Source organism: Chenopodium quinoa, unplaced genomic scaffold, assembly GCF_001683475.1.
Source record: "Chenopodium quinoa cultivar QQ74 unplaced genomic scaffold, ASM168347v1, whole genome shotgun sequence".
Taxonomy (NCBI): Eukaryota; Viridiplantae; Streptophyta; class Magnoliopsida; order Caryophyllales; family Amaranthaceae; genus Chenopodium; species Chenopodium quinoa.
Window position 1 is genome coordinate 2,120,699 of NW_018744878.1, and position 17,176 is coordinate 2,137,874.

At 34.9% G+C, this 17,176-nt stretch overlaps 1 protein-coding gene and 2 long non-coding RNA genes across 4 annotated transcripts; 2 read left to right on the plus strand and 1 right to left on the minus strand.

Annotated features, from left to right (window-relative positions):
- Nucleotides 1–4,654: 4,654 nt before the first annotated feature.
- On the plus strand, nucleotides 4,655–6,941 carry LOC110705468. Its single transcript, XR_002508082.1, has 2 exons — nucleotides 4,655–5,325; nucleotides 6,778–6,941. It is a non-coding gene; the product is annotated as an uncharacterized LOC110705468 (long non-coding RNA).
- A 485-nt stretch (nucleotides 6,942–7,426) lies between these two features.
- LOC110705469 lies at nucleotides 7,427–11,743 on the plus strand. The gene is made up of 3 exons (XR_002508083.1): nucleotides 7,427–8,010; nucleotides 9,205–9,635; nucleotides 10,732–11,743. It is a non-coding gene; the product is annotated as an uncharacterized LOC110705469 (long non-coding RNA).
- A 1,910-nt stretch (nucleotides 11,744–13,653) lies between these two features.
- LOC110705470 (uncharacterized protein C6G9.01c-like) lies at nucleotides 13,654–16,696 on the minus strand. Of its 2 annotated transcripts, none has more exons than XM_021883350.1 (2): nucleotides 15,582–16,696; nucleotides 13,654–14,365 (listed from the first exon to the last, which is right to left on the minus strand). In XM_021883350.1, exon 2 carries the CDS (start codon nucleotides 14,347–14,349, stop codon nucleotides 13,882–13,884), a length of 468 nt encoding a protein of 155 aa, XP_021739042.1. In that variant the 5' UTR covers nucleotides 14,350–14,365; nucleotides 15,582–16,696; the 3' UTR covers nucleotides 13,654–13,881. The 2 variants fall into 2 exon arrangements, with proteins under 2 accessions (XP_021739042.1, XP_021739041.1); XM_021883349.1 differs by having other exon boundaries at nucleotides 13,654–14,395; nucleotides 15,582–16,694.
- Between the last annotated feature and the right edge of the window lie 480 nt (nucleotides 16,697–17,176).

Below are 17,176 nucleotides of genomic sequence, written 5' to 3' on the forward strand. Positions count from 1 at the left end.
CCTACCACGGACGTTTATGAAAACATATAATGATCATATATGGTTTCAAATGACATTATATGACCCTGAGATGTATGCATTGGGGTTTCAAGGCTTTTCGCCACCGGGCCCCGAACTTCAAAATTTCCACGTAAAGCGTGGATTATAGCCTTCAATATTGTAATTTTTTGAACTTTTTTGCCTAGAAATAAAAATTGCCGAGAGGTTTACCATGATCCCTAATACCCTTCAGGAGTCTAATTAAGTCAGTGGAACCATCCAATATGTCTTTAAACGGTCATTTTACCTGTTCACAACTTGTTATGATTTCATAAACTCTACCACGTACTTTTATGACAACATATAATGATCATACATGGTTTCAAACAACATTATATGACCCCGAGATGTATCCATCAGGGTCTCAAGGTTTTTCGGCACCGGGTCCCAGAACCTCAAAATTTTCTCATAAAGCGTGGATTACAGACCTAGGTTTGTAATTTTTTTTATCTTTTTCGCTCGAAAATAAAAATTTCCGAGATGAACCATGGTCCCTAACACCCTCCGGGAGTCCAATTGGGTCAGTGAAACCATCTAATATGTCTTTAAACGGTCATTTTACCCGTTCACAATTTGTAGTGATTTCGTAAACTCAAGCATACCACGTACGTTTATGACAACATATAATGATCATATATGGTTTCAAACAGCATTATATGACCCGAGTATAACCCATAGGGTATCAAAACTTTTCGCCACCGGGCCCCAAAACCACAAAAGGCGTGGATTAAAAGCCTTCAATTTTGTAATTTTTTAACCTTTTTTTGCCTGAAAATAAAAATTGTCGAAATGTTTAACATGGTCCCTATTACCTTCTGGGAGTCCACTGTGGTCGATGGAACCATCCAATATGCCCATAAACGATCATTTTAACCGTTCACAACTTGTTGTGATTATATGATCCTATATGGTTTCAACGGCATTATATGGCCCCGAGATTTATCCCTTAGGGTCTCAAGGTTTTTCTCCACTTGTTCCCGACACCTAATTTCCTCAAAAAGCGTGGATTATAGCCTTTAATATTGTAATTTTTTTACCTTGTTTCGCCTGGAATTAAAAATTATCTAGATGTTTACCATGGTCTCTAATACCTACCTTCAGGAGTCCGATAAGATCAGTGAAACCATCCAATATTCCCTTAAACGATCATTTTACCCACACAACTTGTAGTGATTTCGTAAACGAACTCAAGTATACCACGGACGTTTATGACAACTTATAATGATCATATATGGTTTCAAACGACATAATATGAACACGAGATGTATTCCTTACGGTCTCAAGGCTTTTCGCCACATGGCCCCGACACCTCAAAATTTACTCAAAAAACGTGGATTATAGCCTTCAATTTTGTAATTTTTTGATCTTTTATCGCACAGAAATAAGAATTGCCAAGATGTTTACCAAGGTCCCTAATACCCATTGGGAGTCCAATTGGGTAGGTGGAACCACCCAATATGCCTTTAAACATTCATTTTACCCGTTTAGAACTTGCAGTGATTTCGTAAACTTAAGCCTACCACGGAAGTTTATGACAACATATAATGATCATATATGGTTTCAAACGACATAATATGACCCCGATATGTATCCGTTAGGTTCTCAAGGCTTTTCGCCACCGGGCCCCGAACTCAAAATTTCCTCATAAAACATGAATTATAGCCTTCAATTTCTTAATTTTTTTTACCTTTTTTAACTCGGAAAAAAATTTGCCGAGATATTTACCATGGTCCCTAATACCCATTGGGAGTCCAATTGGGTAGGTGGAACCATCCTATATGCCTTGAAACATTCATTTTACCCGTTCAGAACTTGTAGTGATTTTGTAAACTCGAGCCTACCACGGACGTTTATGACAACATATAATAATCATATATGGTTTCAAACGACATTATATGAACCCGAGATAGCCTTCAATTTCTTATTTTTTTTTACGGATTTTTCACCAAATACCACTGAGTTAAAGCTTAATTCACTATATACCAGCAAAAACTTTCTAATACACCATGTACCACTGAGTTTAACATAGATGTCACCAAATGCCCTTAATGACTAACGTCGTTAACTCCGTTAGTCATTAAGGTTAATTGTGCCACGTGGCTGTCACTTATTGGTTCTTATTAATATTATGTAATTAATTACTTAAATAAAGAATAAAAAAACTTTAAAAATAAATAAATAAATAAACCACCACCAACCTAGCCACCGTTCCCCACCCAGCCAACATCCCTGCCCCTACCGGCACCACCATGTCTACACCGCCCCCACCACAGCCACCATGTCTACACCGCCGCACATCCCTTTCCCTTAAACCATTATCCTCTCAAGTCCCACCCTAAAACTCGAAAAACCCTCTCTCCGACGCCCAAACCCACTTGTCGGCTCCCAGACCCACCTTCCCCGAGCCGGCGAACCTTAGTCACCCCTCAATCTTCCAACTCCACCCCTTTCCTCCCTCTGAACCACCACCCCAAAACCCTAAAACCCCAAAATCAAAATCTAGGGTTTCGATTTTGGGTTTTGGGATTTTGGGTTCAACTGCGGCTGGTCAGGTGCTTAGCGTGGTGGTGTAGTTGGTGCCGTGAAATGAAGGTAAGGTGTTGCGGTGGTTTGTAGCTGGTGTCGTGTGGTGGGGAATTGGAGGATGTGCGGTTTGTGTGGGTGAGCTGGGAGGAGGTGCGAAGTAGAGTTGCGTGGGTGGTAATTTGGGCGGTGTTCGGCGGCAAAGGGCTGGAGTTGGTAATTATTGTTGCAGTTTGTATGGTGGCAGCAACGGTGTGACTAGAGATGCGGGGGAGAAAGGGAATTGGTTGCGTGGGGCTGTGATTGGTGATGGCAGGGAGGTGGTCAGGTGTTGGGTATGGTGGATCAAGGGAGAGATTCGTGCACCGGCGCAAGGCTGGGTACGGTGAAAGTCAGCGCCGACCCGGTGGTGGTTCAAGGCTTAGAGCAGGCGGCGAGGGGCTGGGCTGATAGGTGGCGGTTGTGGGGAGGGGAGATGGCTGACAGTTGGTGGTGGTTTTTTTTTAGTTTTTTTTGTTAAAGTTTTTTAAATAATTAATTGATTAATTATTAAAGTAAATAGTTTAAGTAAGAGCCAATTAGAGGCTGCCACGTGTGACATTTAATTCTTCATGACTAACGGGGTTAAGAAAAAGGGCATTTGGTGACATTTATATTAAACTCAGTGGTACATGGTGTATTAGAAAGTTTTTGGTGGTATATGGTGAATTAAGCTTTAACTCAGTGGTATTTGGTGAAAAATTCGTTTTTTTTTTACCTTTTTCCGCCCGAAAATAAAAATTGTCGAGATGTTAGCCATGGTGTCTAATATTCTCTGGGAGTCCAATTGGGTCGGTGGAACCATCCAATATGCCCTTAATCGGTCATTACCCGTTCACAAATTGTAGTGATTTCGTATACTCAAGCCTACCCAATCGTTTATGATAACATATAATGATCATATATGGTTTCGACGACATTATATGACCCTGAGATGTATCCCTTAGGGTCTCAAGGCTTTTCTCCACCGGGTCCTGACACTTCAAAACTTCCTCAAAAAACGTGGATTATAGCCTTCAATTTTGTAATTTTTTAACCTTTTTCTCCAGGAAAAAAAAATTGCCGAGATGTTTACCATGGTACCTAATACCCTGGGTCGGTGGAACATCCAATATGCCCTTAAATGGTCATTTAACCTGTTCACTACATGTAATGATTTCGTAAACTCAAGCCTACTATGGACATAATTATCATATATGGTTTGAAACGACATTATATGACCTCGAGATGTATCGGCATTTTACCACCAAATATGCCTTTAAATATTCATTTTACCCGTTCAGAACTTGTAGTGATTTCGTAAACTCAAGCCTACCACAAACGTTTATGACATTTACTGATCATATATGTTTTCAAACGACATTATATGATCCCGAAATGTATCCGTTAGGTTCTCAAGGTCTTTCGCCATCGAGCCCTGAAACCTCAAAATTTCCTCATATAGCGTGGATTATAGCCTTCAATTTCTTAATTTTTTTTACCTTTTATCGCTCGGAAATAAAAATGGCCAAGATGTTTACCATGGTCACTAATACCCTCCGAGAGTTCAATTGGGTTAGTGGAACCATCCATAATATATGGAAGTAATACAAATTAGACCCAAATTCATAAATTAATTACTCGAATAAAGAACACCATCATATAATTAAGCCTAATTTTATAAAGTAGGTTACCAATTTTTTTGTTTTAATTGTATAATTTGAATTTGCAATTAAAAAAACCTGAACAACAAATGGTATGATAATGGAGGAAAAATATATTGTTTGACCTAGAATGACGTCATATAGATATGACTTTGGGCAATTTGGTGGGAATATTTAGCCTGTTTGGTTATTTATGGAAACTGAAAATTTATGGAAATTGATAAAATTAAAAATTTATGGAAATTGATAAAATGTGTAGTTATTTAGTTGACGCAAAAAAAATAAAACTGAGGGAAGTGAGAATTCAAGGTAATTTTAATTTTCCACAAATCATGGGAAGTAAATACCCTAACCTCCTTAGTAAACAAAATTATGGGAATTTCAATTTCATTAAGGAATTTATTTCCCATGAAATATAAATTCTTATGGGAATTAAATTCTCAATCATACAATACGTTAATATTTTTGAAAATAGTATGTGGTAATTTTTTATTTTTTTTAATAAAAAAACGTTAAAAACAATAGATATATAAGGTGGTTATTTCTAAACAACTTTTGGATGTGGCCAACTAAAACACAAGTAATTCTTGACCGACAAAGTAAATCACCGTAACCAAGTAACCCCTGACTGAGTAACCCATGACCCATCGTCTAATCCTGACCGACCAAGTAATCCACGATCGAGTAACTCCTAACTGAGTGAGTAATCCATGACTGATTGAGTAACCCATGACTGACTGAGTAACCCCTAACCAAATAACCCCGAAATGAAAATGAAAGTTTGTGTTTTTAAATAAATCCTTTTTATATAAAAAAAAAAAAATTAAAAAAAAAATGGAATGTAGAGGATTATGAACGAATTGGGCCTTGATGCATTAGGGTTTATACAGTTCCCAAATTTCATCTATATAATTCGACGCCGTTTTTCACTATCAACACCCACTCATCTCATCTTCCTCCCTCTTCTTTCTATCTCGCATCTAAACTGCTCAATTATTAACAGCAACTTCTACAAAACTTCCCCATTTTATTGTTATTTATATAATCTTCTCAAAACCAAAAACCCATCTTTGATTTTCAGGTATCTTCTTAATCATCAAATCGTTGTTTTGTATGATTTTGATTCAAACAATTGTGATTTAGGGTAAAATTTTGGCATATTTCAGACACGGGTATTAGTTAAAGTTCAATAATTATATACCTTTTGCACGGTGCCAATACTTATGCTATTCATCACGATTGGAGGGAATTTCTTTTATTTTTCTCTATAATTTCCCTTCAAATTTAAACTAGCTATATTAATCTTGTTTTTATTTCATTTATTAATTTCCAAAATTTCCCAGAAAAATCAATAATTGTTATTTTTATATCAATGAAATTGCTTGTAGATGAAAGCTTTATTGCACGGCTCCTTCAAAGAGTCAGCAGCATATGCCAATTTAATGGTTAAATTGACTGCCGCTAGGAGCCAATATTAAAACTAGTCAAATTTTTGTCATTTGCTTGAAATTATACTATTGTTTCATGCTTCAATTATTTGCCTAAATTTGCCATATTTAAATACTTGTAATTATTGTTTGAATTTATGTTAGAAGTGTTTAATTTGAATGTATTAATAAGGACATTATTGCCTCTAAAGAGTAGCCTTATGAATGAATTAAGGTTTCATATTGGTTTAGTTAAGGGGCATAAATTAATTTGGGTCAAATGTTATATTTGATCCTTATTATGCCAAGGCCTTTTTGAGGGGACTATTGTTTTTTTACTATTGATTGTCCTCCAAGCAGCCTTGGACATTTATTTTAATGTCCGAGCTCGTCTTGATTTGTTCCGTGTTATATTACCTCCGTTTTCTTTTTACTTGCAATAATTGAATTTTGTCTCGTATAAAATACATAGAGACGTAATGTAAGATTTGTTTTTGTTATGTGTTTGTTAGGTGTACTTAGCCTTCGAATAACTAAGTGGTTGATCAAGAACCATTTGGTTCAGACAGAGGCTTAGATTAAATTTGGGATAATATCCCTCGAATCGAATGAATCATTTTATGATAAGGAATGTGTTAATTGCCTCATTCCTTTCACCTTGATGTCTTCTGACATTTGTTACAAGTATTTGGTAGTTGTCTATTGAGAAATCTTTTGTTAATGTTCAGTGATGAGGCCTTAACATATAAGATGGTCCGACTATGTGTCGGATCTTCGATGCAATACTCTTGTTAACGCTTGGCTTCTGAGATAAACTATTAACTTTAAACAAATTGAAGTAATGTTTGATGAACTTTAAACACGAAAAAGATCGAATTTTGAGTTTGGAGAGGAGGGATAGTTATGTCTGATTTTTGTGCAATATCAGATGTTTTTATTCCCTTTGACATTAGTTTCTTCTCCGAAAACGATAGCTGCAGGATTTAATGCTTGTACACCATTCTTTGTGGTTAGCAAGTTTGGCTTTTCTGTGACATGTTTTTGGCTAATGCTGTTTTTAACCTGATGTTTAGTTTTGTTAGGTCTTATCTTTTTTTATGATGCAGGTTCAAGGTTGGCTCTTGTTTTCTTGAGCAGGGAAGTCTTTTAGTTATAAAATTTGTTGCAGTTACACTTGTACTAGTTGTTGCTTTGGTAAATTGGTAGTTTGTACTAAACTATATTGAAATGAAATAAAAGAACTTTTTAGCCATTGATATTTTTGCAGCAATGTTTTGTGATTTTTCGCAGTTCACCTCAATTTTAAATAAATATAACAGGTGATTATATGAAATTACAGTTCATGAAATTTGTAATCTATGCTGTTAAGAAGTACAGTTATGTAAGTACGATGAACATCCTCTTTAGGTTAATCTATACTGTTATGAAGTACAGTTGTGTAAATACAACTGAAGATTACCTACACTAAAAGTCATGGAAGTACAAGATTCATATTGTGATTCAACTATTCTTTGGTTTTTCGTCGGAAAAACAATAAAAGCTGTTCTTTGGTTCAACACACTTGGAAATGATTGTCTTAATATAACCATTAACCAGTACTCCATTTGGTGGTTCAAGGTACATGGTAATGGAACCAACCGGCAAAAAGCATTAATGCTGCAAAGACCAATGCGCCAATTGCGGTACAATAAAGTTGTAATTCACTAATTATTCCCGATGCTCGCCAAATCTGAAAAAACCCGGAGGTTAGAAACCTCCCCCTACATCACCATTCAATATTTCTTGGCCCACTATCGGCCAAACTACTTGGGCACTAGGTCCAATGTGAGTAGGGCCTCTGCTATCTATTCTTTCACGATTCAGTTCAACTTGAGAGGGTTTTGGTACTAGTGAATTGTAGCCTTCAGTTGGGTTTGCCAAAGGGCTAATTTGAACTTAGTGAATCAAAGCTGTTAGTTTATCAACTAGACTTGCTCACTTCAGTTTCAATGACAAGCTTTGGGAGGGTTTTAAAGGCATGAGTAATCACTACCCTTTCAAAACCCAGAAGTCACGTTACTGTTATAATTCTACAGTGTAATGACCCTTTTACCCTTGCTTCATTTTTTTTTCTTTTTCTTATTTTCCTTGTTAATTGACTCTGGTCTTCAACTTCAATTGCTTTTTCCCCTTTTCATGCTCCACCGTTCATTTCTGCCTTTTGGTTTCTCTCTCCTTTGAACCAATCTTTCTCACTCCATCTCTCCTTTTTCTTTCTGCCATATGCTTTCTCACTTACCCAAGAGCGGTGGTGAATCTCTCCGATCCTCCATTGAAGGAACTTCTAAGCAGCTTGCGAGGTATGTCAATGCTGATTTGATTTTTTTTTTTTTTTAATTTTATTTTATACTCATAACCTAGCTCTTAATCGTGATTAATTTGATGTTTTTCTTGATATTTAGATGAACGCTTATCTAATTATATTTAATTTGGTCTATACTCGAAATTATAGATTTTTGAATGATGGGTGTTGTTTAATTCGTCGTAATTTTCAATGATTATATGACGTGGGTTGGATTGGATTCTTATGTATTTGATTTGGGTTTTTCTTTGATTTTTAATTTAGTATGTGGGTTGATTTGGATTCTTAAGTATTGATTTTCAATTTTCAATGATTATAGATTTTTTTTTTTTTTTTTTTTTTTTTTTTTTTTGCAGAAGGTAGATCAATATATCTTTATATCCATTATGTTTGTTCAACGAGTACTATGAGGGGTGTATGAGTCACAAATGCAAATTGCAATTAAAAAAACAAATAGTACAAGTCACAATTTAAGACAAAAAATATGAACAAATCAATATTTGCTTACAGATTATATTGTTAGTAATAGTTGAAAATCAATTTCAGGAAAATGAAATTCAGTTTAATGAAGGGACAAAATCAGGAAAAGAAAAAAACAAGAATTAAAGAAAAAAAATTAGGAAAAAGTAAAAATATGCACTTAGTTTTGCTCTTTATGGAGTTATTCAAATAGGTTGAGTTTGATTCCTATGAATTGGATTTTGGTGGATAATGGATATTGTGTGCTTTGTGTGTAAAATAGATTAGAGAATGTAGATAATGAGCAGGAATGCAGCTAAATTAGTTATGTTATGTTTAAAAATACTTGTTGATGGATGGTTTGGGATATTTTCGACAAATTCGTGATTGCATTTCTTACGGTGGCTCGAATTCTTAGTTTAGCAATGTCTTTCTTGTTCTGAGCATATGTTATGGGATTTTGAAGGAAATCTTAGATCCTGTTGATTGAATTTGGCTTGAACAATTGAACACTAAAAAGTGAGTTCTTCCATCATGCACTCCCTCTCTCACGTTCTTGTTTCATCAATGCATCCAATCTTGGCATCTTGTGTCTGAGAAAAAAGCGGTCTATCTATTAACCCCATTGAACACAAGCATGCATATTTAGAAATTCATTTTTCAACAATGTGTTTAAATATGGTGGCTGTATCAACTCAATGCTCTTATTATTGTAATTATTTTTAAATTGTAGAGTGCTTAGTGCTTTTGATGCATTGAGGATTGGATATCATATATTCAGCCACTATGGATGAAGGGGGCCGAGAATGTGGCTCCTGTTAGTCAAGTAAAGGATATATATTCGAGTCCAAGGTAAAGAAAGTGAAAATTTGGTGGAGAGCTGCAATGTACTGGAACCACTAGGGAGGGTTGCTCTTAGGGAAGGGGATATCCGAAGGAGCTCAGTCCAACAATTTGTGGATATATTAGGTTCAAACGATGTCAATAGTGATGTAGATGTAGTGGAAATTCTCCGAGATACATGTACAAGTTACCACGAAAGTGGGGAGATCAGAGTTCGTGATTAGATGATGCTAATGTGGATTAGATGATACAGAGCAATGAAAAGTGGGGAGATCAGAGATCAGAGTTCAGGATTAGATGATACAGAGCAATGAATTTGAGGTAAATAGGTCACAGTCAAACAAATATTGACTGATCATACATGAAAAATGTTTTCTATGTGAGATAGGTAGAAAATTTGGCATTAATTAACAAAGAGTCAAAGAGACCCTTTCATGAGTTTCATACAGCTCCTACCTTAAGACTTTCTAGAGGTGCACCACTATGTCTTTGTAAAACCAAAGTATGGACTACTTTCTTTCTTGAATATGAGTTAGTGATTTGATATACTTTGTGGTTCGTTAACTAACAGTGTCAAATTTCTTATAGTAATTTCAATAATTCTTGATAGTTTATTGAAGGAATCTATACAATAATGTTCTGAGTTATTCAATTTCATGCGAAAGTTAGGTTGAGATTTATAGAAAGAGAAAGTCAAATGTACATATACCTAACTTAAAAAACAAAGTTTCAGCATGAGCATAGTCAAATTCTTGATGATGAAAATATGAAATTGATATGTCTTAAAATGTTTCTTTCATCTGTTGCTGCAAATATGAAATATGAAGTGATAGATTATAATAATGAATTGATGATGCAATTCTTTTCTTTTCTGCTCTTCTAGAATATAGACTTAATCTGAAAGTGTCGCTGAAGATAATTATTCTATCAGCATCATACCTCAAAAGTAGGCACAATCATTGTGGTAAATTCCGTAGATGATGATTAAGATTATTCAGTTATTTCACCATTAAAAAAGGCATTGCATAATTGCGTTGCTTGGCTAATTAAAAATACCTCATAGAGACTTAGCATATATGTTATACAAGTGGACCATTCTTGAACTAAAATCACATAGAACAAACCACCCTCCATCTTTTTAGGATTCATCTTAATCTGATTAACTTGTAGTTATACAAAATGCAGTATTAGAATGTTATTTTAAAAAAAAATGTATGCATTATTAGAACCCTATAAAAGGCAAGTCTATAATCAAGAAGATAAGAGGGAAGAGGGAAAAAGAGAGGATGATAAAATAAGATAAAAGTGCTAAAAACTTTGTTGTGTTCTAAAAAGTAATTTTTTTTACCATTCGCTTACTTGCTGTTCCTATACATTCTCATGAAATTATAGTTCTCACAATTTAAGTCCTTTGCAGGATATATCTCGCTTATTGGATTAGCTAGGCAAATAAAATATAAGGAGTATATGTTATTGCCCCGTGCTTCAGATTTTGAAAATGGCTTTGACATAGAGGTCAGAACTAGGAAAGGCCAAAACAAGTGGTTCAGTTTCCAAGGAAATTGATGAAAATACTGAACTCGAGGAAGTTTCATGTGTGATAATGATCCTTTTGTACAATGTGTGGTTCAGAGAAGACTTGGAGGTGCATAAGAGGATGCAAGCTACATTCTCTTAAGGTTTCTTTTTGTGGCTTTACAATTTCATGAGATAGTTGCTATTTATTTCTATGATTTCTAGCATCTATAACTTATTTCTCTTTGACATTTTTGGTCACTCCAAATATCTATGACATTTTTGGGAAATCTACATGGTAAAAAAAATATCAGTGTTCTGTCATTGTCACGAGTCTCATATATACTATTACATTGAGGTGATTAATTTCCAACTCCTCTTTCAAACGTTTTCCCAAGATTTCATATTGTTGTAACACAAGTTGTGTTTATGTTAGCAATGGACCCCATAAATTTTCTTATTTTTTTTTGTACACAAGTTGTCTTTGTTGTGTATATATATGATGCTTTAGATTGATCTGACATGTATGTGATGTCCCCTTATTCATCTATTCCAACATTTTAAAGTCATTGATACGTTACTCAGTGATCCAAAATCCGGTCTTTTCTTGCTAATAACAAGGTGTTGACCGTGACGTTTCTTTTCTTGTAGTTGTTTTTTTTGTTCGTAGTACGTTGGTTTAGTGTATATGTAACTCTGGTTTTGTAGGTCTTCATTAATCTGCAAATATAGTTTGCCTCAGGTTATAAGGTTATTATGAAATGTGAATGGTTGAGCCTCACAAGGTTATTATTGTGTAAACATTGCTTTGTACCTAAGGAGGGCATTTGATCTTTGATTGTTTAGGAGCAAATTTTCTTCCATTTTGCTATTTTACTGAATTGTTTACTCTTTTTTACCAAAATGCTTTTGTTGTAAATGATATCTATCCCTTTTGTGGTTGAAGCACATACTTGTATATTATAATTAGCATCTTGATAATTAATTGTATTAGAATTAGCATCTCGATAATTAATTGTATTGGTGCTCCTTCTCCATTGAACTTTGGTTATTTCTTTATTTTTCTTGAACTATTTCAAACTTACCGACTAGCCAAGGCAACACTAGCTATCAACCTACAAGAAGTTTAAGTAGTTATTGATGGATTATATGACTATCAAAATATATTACTTAAGTTAGAAGTTATGAGTCCTTTAGTTTCTTATTTTTTGCTTTAAAAGTGATAATGCATTAATTTACTTTACTGCTTAAACTTTAATGTTAACATCTTTTGAAATGTGTAATTTGAGGCATGTGGGTATTTAGAATTGCATATCAATTGATGTATATGAAGGCTATTAGCTTAATTGGTAAAGCATTATGCTATCGTGCATAAGATGTGGGTTCAACTCCTACATAGCCTAGATAAAAATGGTTTGTTATGATTGATGTGTTTCAGTCATTACTTGTTTTGTTACGATTGAATCTTGTGATATCTTCACATACTGATAATTTCATTTTTTTTATCAAGAAATTGAACGGTATAAACATGTTTCGATTAGGGTATTGGTTGTGATTGGACTATAACATTTGCTTTTAGAATTCTCACTCCTACTATCAAATCAAGAAATTAATGTTAGCTTGTTAGGATTTTGTAGCTTCATTAACTTTGTGTAATAATGGAATTGGTGACATGGTCAAATTACATATGTTTCTTCTATAAGTGACATTGTTAGAATGGAGTAAAATTCGAAAAAGTAATCAATTAAGAAATATTTGTTGTATTTAAATAATCCTGAAATAGGGGAAGGGTATAAGAAAAGAAGCTTGATGATCAAGGAGGGAAGGGTAGAGAATGTGCAAAAAAAGTGAGATAGTATGGAATAAAGCTAGAGGAAGAATAATTGGGGAGTACTTTAAGGGACTACTTTTAAAGTGTTAGAAATAGATAAAGCAATCTTAAGGTAACTGGGAGAGAGGGGGAGAGGAAAGGAAAGAATATGTAAGTAGGAATTGACTGTAACGTCTATAAGATTTGCAAATTTATAAAAAAAAGAGAACGAGAAGGGTAGGGAGGGGTGAAAACATTTTAAAAGCCATGTCAATAGTGAAATAAGGAAAAAATTATAGAACACTTTAGAAAATCATTAATTAAAAAAAAAATAAAAAACAAACTGTTAATGAGAGAGGCTCGAACTCTCGACCTCAGGATCACTCAACTTAGCTATGAGACCTACGCGCTAGCCAACTGCGCCACCACCCCTTTTGTTAATTACCATTTTTCAGCATTATATAGGAAAAAAGTTGTCCATGTTATCAATTTATTGCTGAAACTCTTATTCATTACAATACTGTATTTCTCCTTATATCATCTCATGTACACATCCCTACTACATTAACAATGCTAATATACCTCTCCAAAAAAAAAAAAAAAAAAAAAAAAAAAGAAAAAACAATGCTAATATACCTTATCAGCCAAAAATATTTGTGATTTTATCACGGGATTCATATCATTTCAGACTTTTGGTTAATCCCTCTAAAAAATATGAAAAATAAAATAAAATAAAATTAAGCTAGACCTTGATTTTAGTTCAAAAATTTCTGGTAAATACTTTCACAAAGGGACTGTATATCATTGTTTCTACATGTGCTCATTTAGAAGAGCTCATAATGAGCAACAGAGAGCTCATAATGAGCAACAGGCTAGTGTGTAGATGTATCATGTACATGATACATAAGAGTGTATAATACTTAGAGGCATCATCTATAGCCGAGCTACAATAATAACATGAACTACAAGTCTATGACTATTCAATGTTTGTTAGTCTGCAATGTATCCCTTAAAGATCTTGGAACAGTAGAGGCTTTATTAAGCATTTCGAAATTGCAATTGAATAAAATAGCCAAGCCAGGAATAATGCAAAACAATACTGCATCAAAATTGCTTGTACATATGTTAAATGTGTTTTACTGGGTTTGACAAGCAGAATGCAAAGGTAGAACACACTGCCATGTTTGAAAAAATTCTACAAAGAACAGAACAATTATAAATCAAATTCCTAGAAGTATGATCTTAAAAGCAACAAGAACAATCAAAAGGGCATTCTCCAGTGTTACCACCATCTTGACTGTTAAGTCTCAGCTCTTCTTCTGAGTAAATAGCAAGTCCGTCATTTGTTCTCCTTCTAGGCTTGGAGTCAGGGTTCAAAGCTTCATTTTCTTTAAGACTCCTCTTCATCTTTTTCTTTATTTTCTTTGATTTTTCATTTGTGTTGCTAGTTTTTTCAGCCTTCTCTTGCTCAGCCTTCTTCCTCTTTGCGCTTGCAAAGATACTATCAATTTCATCGGCCTTCTTTGAACCAGCAGATGGTTTTTCTTGTTGAGCATCAGGTTCTTTTGGAGCATTGGATGCCTTTGAAGACTTCTTTTTAGGCATATCAGTTTCGTCGGCCTTTTTTGAGTTAGCAGATAGTTTTACTAGTTGCGTATCAGGTTCTTCTTTTGGAGCATTGGACGCCTTTGAAGACTTCTTTTTAGGCATTTCCTACAGTTGGGTGCTGTATGTAGTAGATTATCAATCAACTATCCTGAAATTCCACAGGTATTAAATGCAGAATGGTAAACAGAAACCATAGTATCGCAATGCAATAGATGATGATACATCATACAGCATAAAAGAAGAGGGGTTAGGAATGGTGTCTCTGATGCAACATGTGTATGCATTGAGTGAAAGGGCAGTCAAGCTCATTTCTGACGCTGCAAAGGACTATTTCTCAGCCCCCGCATTGCCTACCAACAATGGCATCAGCTATACAATAAATCAAACCAGCTAATTGTTCTTAACTAGTAATCTAGCATACACTACCAAAATACAATATACAAAAGGTATAGACAACAAGTACAACTAAAGTTCCAGAGTTCATAAATACACGTCGGTGTAGAGTCAGATATTGCTCTAAAGCTCTTGGAAACAAATGAAGCTATGCAGACTTGCAAGGAAGCAAAGTGAGCGAGCGCACAATGATCAAATGCTAAGGTTTATAACAAGGACTACAGTATACCTTAACGATCTGTTTGGTTGGCAGTCATAAATCAAGAAACTGGAAATGAATTTGTGGTAATCATTGGCAAAAACACTGTGTTATTTCAATTTTAAACTTCAACCCATATGCCAAATACACAAATCCAACATTTCAATTTTAAACTTGAACCCATATGCCAAATACACAAATCCAACAAATTTGCCTCAAAAATTAAAAAGCTTTTTCCACCCTCGTATATAAACATTAAGGGGGCATAGAAACAATTACTATTACCTAAGGATACTCCTCATTTGTTATCTCTAAAAAACTCGGGGTAACACATACCGTTACCCTCTTCTTAACAAATACTCTTTCTATAACCAAACAAATGAAACGATAATAGCTAAATGATTAGTTTCCCCCTTTTAGTTGTTTCCTTTCCACTCCGTTTCCATTTTCCAAACCAAACGCCCTCTAAAAGGGATTCATTAGGGGAACTATAATTACGAGCCAAGCCCCGGATCGACTCGAGCTCAATAGGCTCAATTCGAGATGCATCAAATTTCAAGCTCAGCACGATAATCAATAAGGTTTTTAGTTCAGTTCGTGGGTTCGATTAGGGTCATTAGCAGGTTTAATTTGAATAAAGTATCAAATTAGGCTAAAAAATCACATGAACCCTAATTGACAATGCAGACAGTTAAATTAACAATAGTGTGAAAAAAACCTAGAATTCGGAAAATCATCTTACTTCAAAAGCCGCTTTAATGGAGGCGAAAAAGCTCAGAAGCCGCTTCAATGGGGAATTCAAAGTACGGCGGTACGCTTCAATGGAGGAGAGAGAGTGAGTGTGGCAGAGAAGTGCAGCGTATGATATAAGGGAAAATTTAAGTGAAAGTCTATAAGGCACCAACCGAGAAAATATCAAAACAGGGAAATAATTTTTTTTTTTTTTTTTTTTTTTTTTTTTTTTTGGGGGGGGGGGGAAGGAGGTTATTTTTACTAGTAACCCATGGACTTTTATACTACTACCTCCGTTAATTATTACTTGCAACTTTGGGGGTAGACACGGTTCCCAAGTCAAAATTTCATAATTATAAGGGTATGTGATTAAGTATGAGAGAGAAAAAATTAAAAATGATTAAATAACCACCCTAGCCACCCACCAGTCCACCACCACTGACTCACTCCTAAACCAAGACCTGCCGTCGCCACCACCACCACCAACCTTCGTTGACATCCCCTATACCCAGATCGGCACGACGACACCCTCACAAACCCAAACCCACCATCGCCGAGACCCCCCCAAAACCCAAACCTACCACTGCCGACACCCCCTAATTCCAACCTCACCACCACCGCACCCCCTAAACAAAAACCACCCACTCAACCCGAAACCAAAAACCCCCAAACAACCCGAAACCACCCCCTGAACTCGAAAACCACCGGAAATCAAATCCCCACTCAACCAAAACCACCAAAAATTAAACCACCGTACCCATCTTAGAACCACAAAAGCCCTAGCCCATTTTGAAACCTCCCCTAAACCCGAACTTGTTACATTTCCGATTTCACAAAAGTCGAAAATGGTAAAAAATTAAAGGCTATATCCTCAGTATTAGGCTATTTTTGGAAAATTTGACCAAAATTGAAGTGGATGTGTAAGATGACCTTTGAGTTCATAAGAGTTGGGTTTGATTCGTTTGAACTAAAAGAATCCTACCAATTTGTTTATAAAATTTAAAGAAAGAGTTTGGTTCAACTATGTAGTTGTTTTGTCTTGTAAAAACAAACAACTACGTAGCTGTTTCGGAATTTTGTTGTATTGGTAGTGAAAAGCTCCAAGAGATGGTTCCAATATCATTCATTGTTAATGTTGATGATTCCCAAAATTAATGCTATAACACTCCATTGTGGTATTAATATAAAATAAATTGATCGAGGAAGTATAAATTTGGAAGTTTTTGACAAAAATTCATGAGTCAATTAGATTTCTAATACATAATAATTCTTTATCTTTGTACTTAGTTTTCTTTTATGCGGCATTAAGGAATTAAGGGTCATTATCCTAAAATGTTTGAAGAATGTAAAAACTTATATCCTATTTTAAAACAAAAGGCTTATCTTAGTTTTCACTTGCAAGTGTACATAATTGCTTCATACTCTATACGTCTCAGTGTAATTATCCTACTTAGCTAATTAATTTTAGGTAATATGTTGTTAAAGATTTTTTTTTAATCAAGATAATGACAAGTTACAAATTATGTAACCTTTCTATTTAGAGTTGTACAGAGTAGTATTAATCAAACGTGCCTTAATATAGATTAAAAGATAAAGAAGAAAATG

Excerpts from the sequence above, each read along its gene's own strand:
- LOC110705470 (XM_021883350.1), bottom strand. The coding sequence starts at position 14,349 with ATGCCTAAAAAGAAGTCTTCAAAGGCGTCCAATGCTCCAAAAGAAGAA.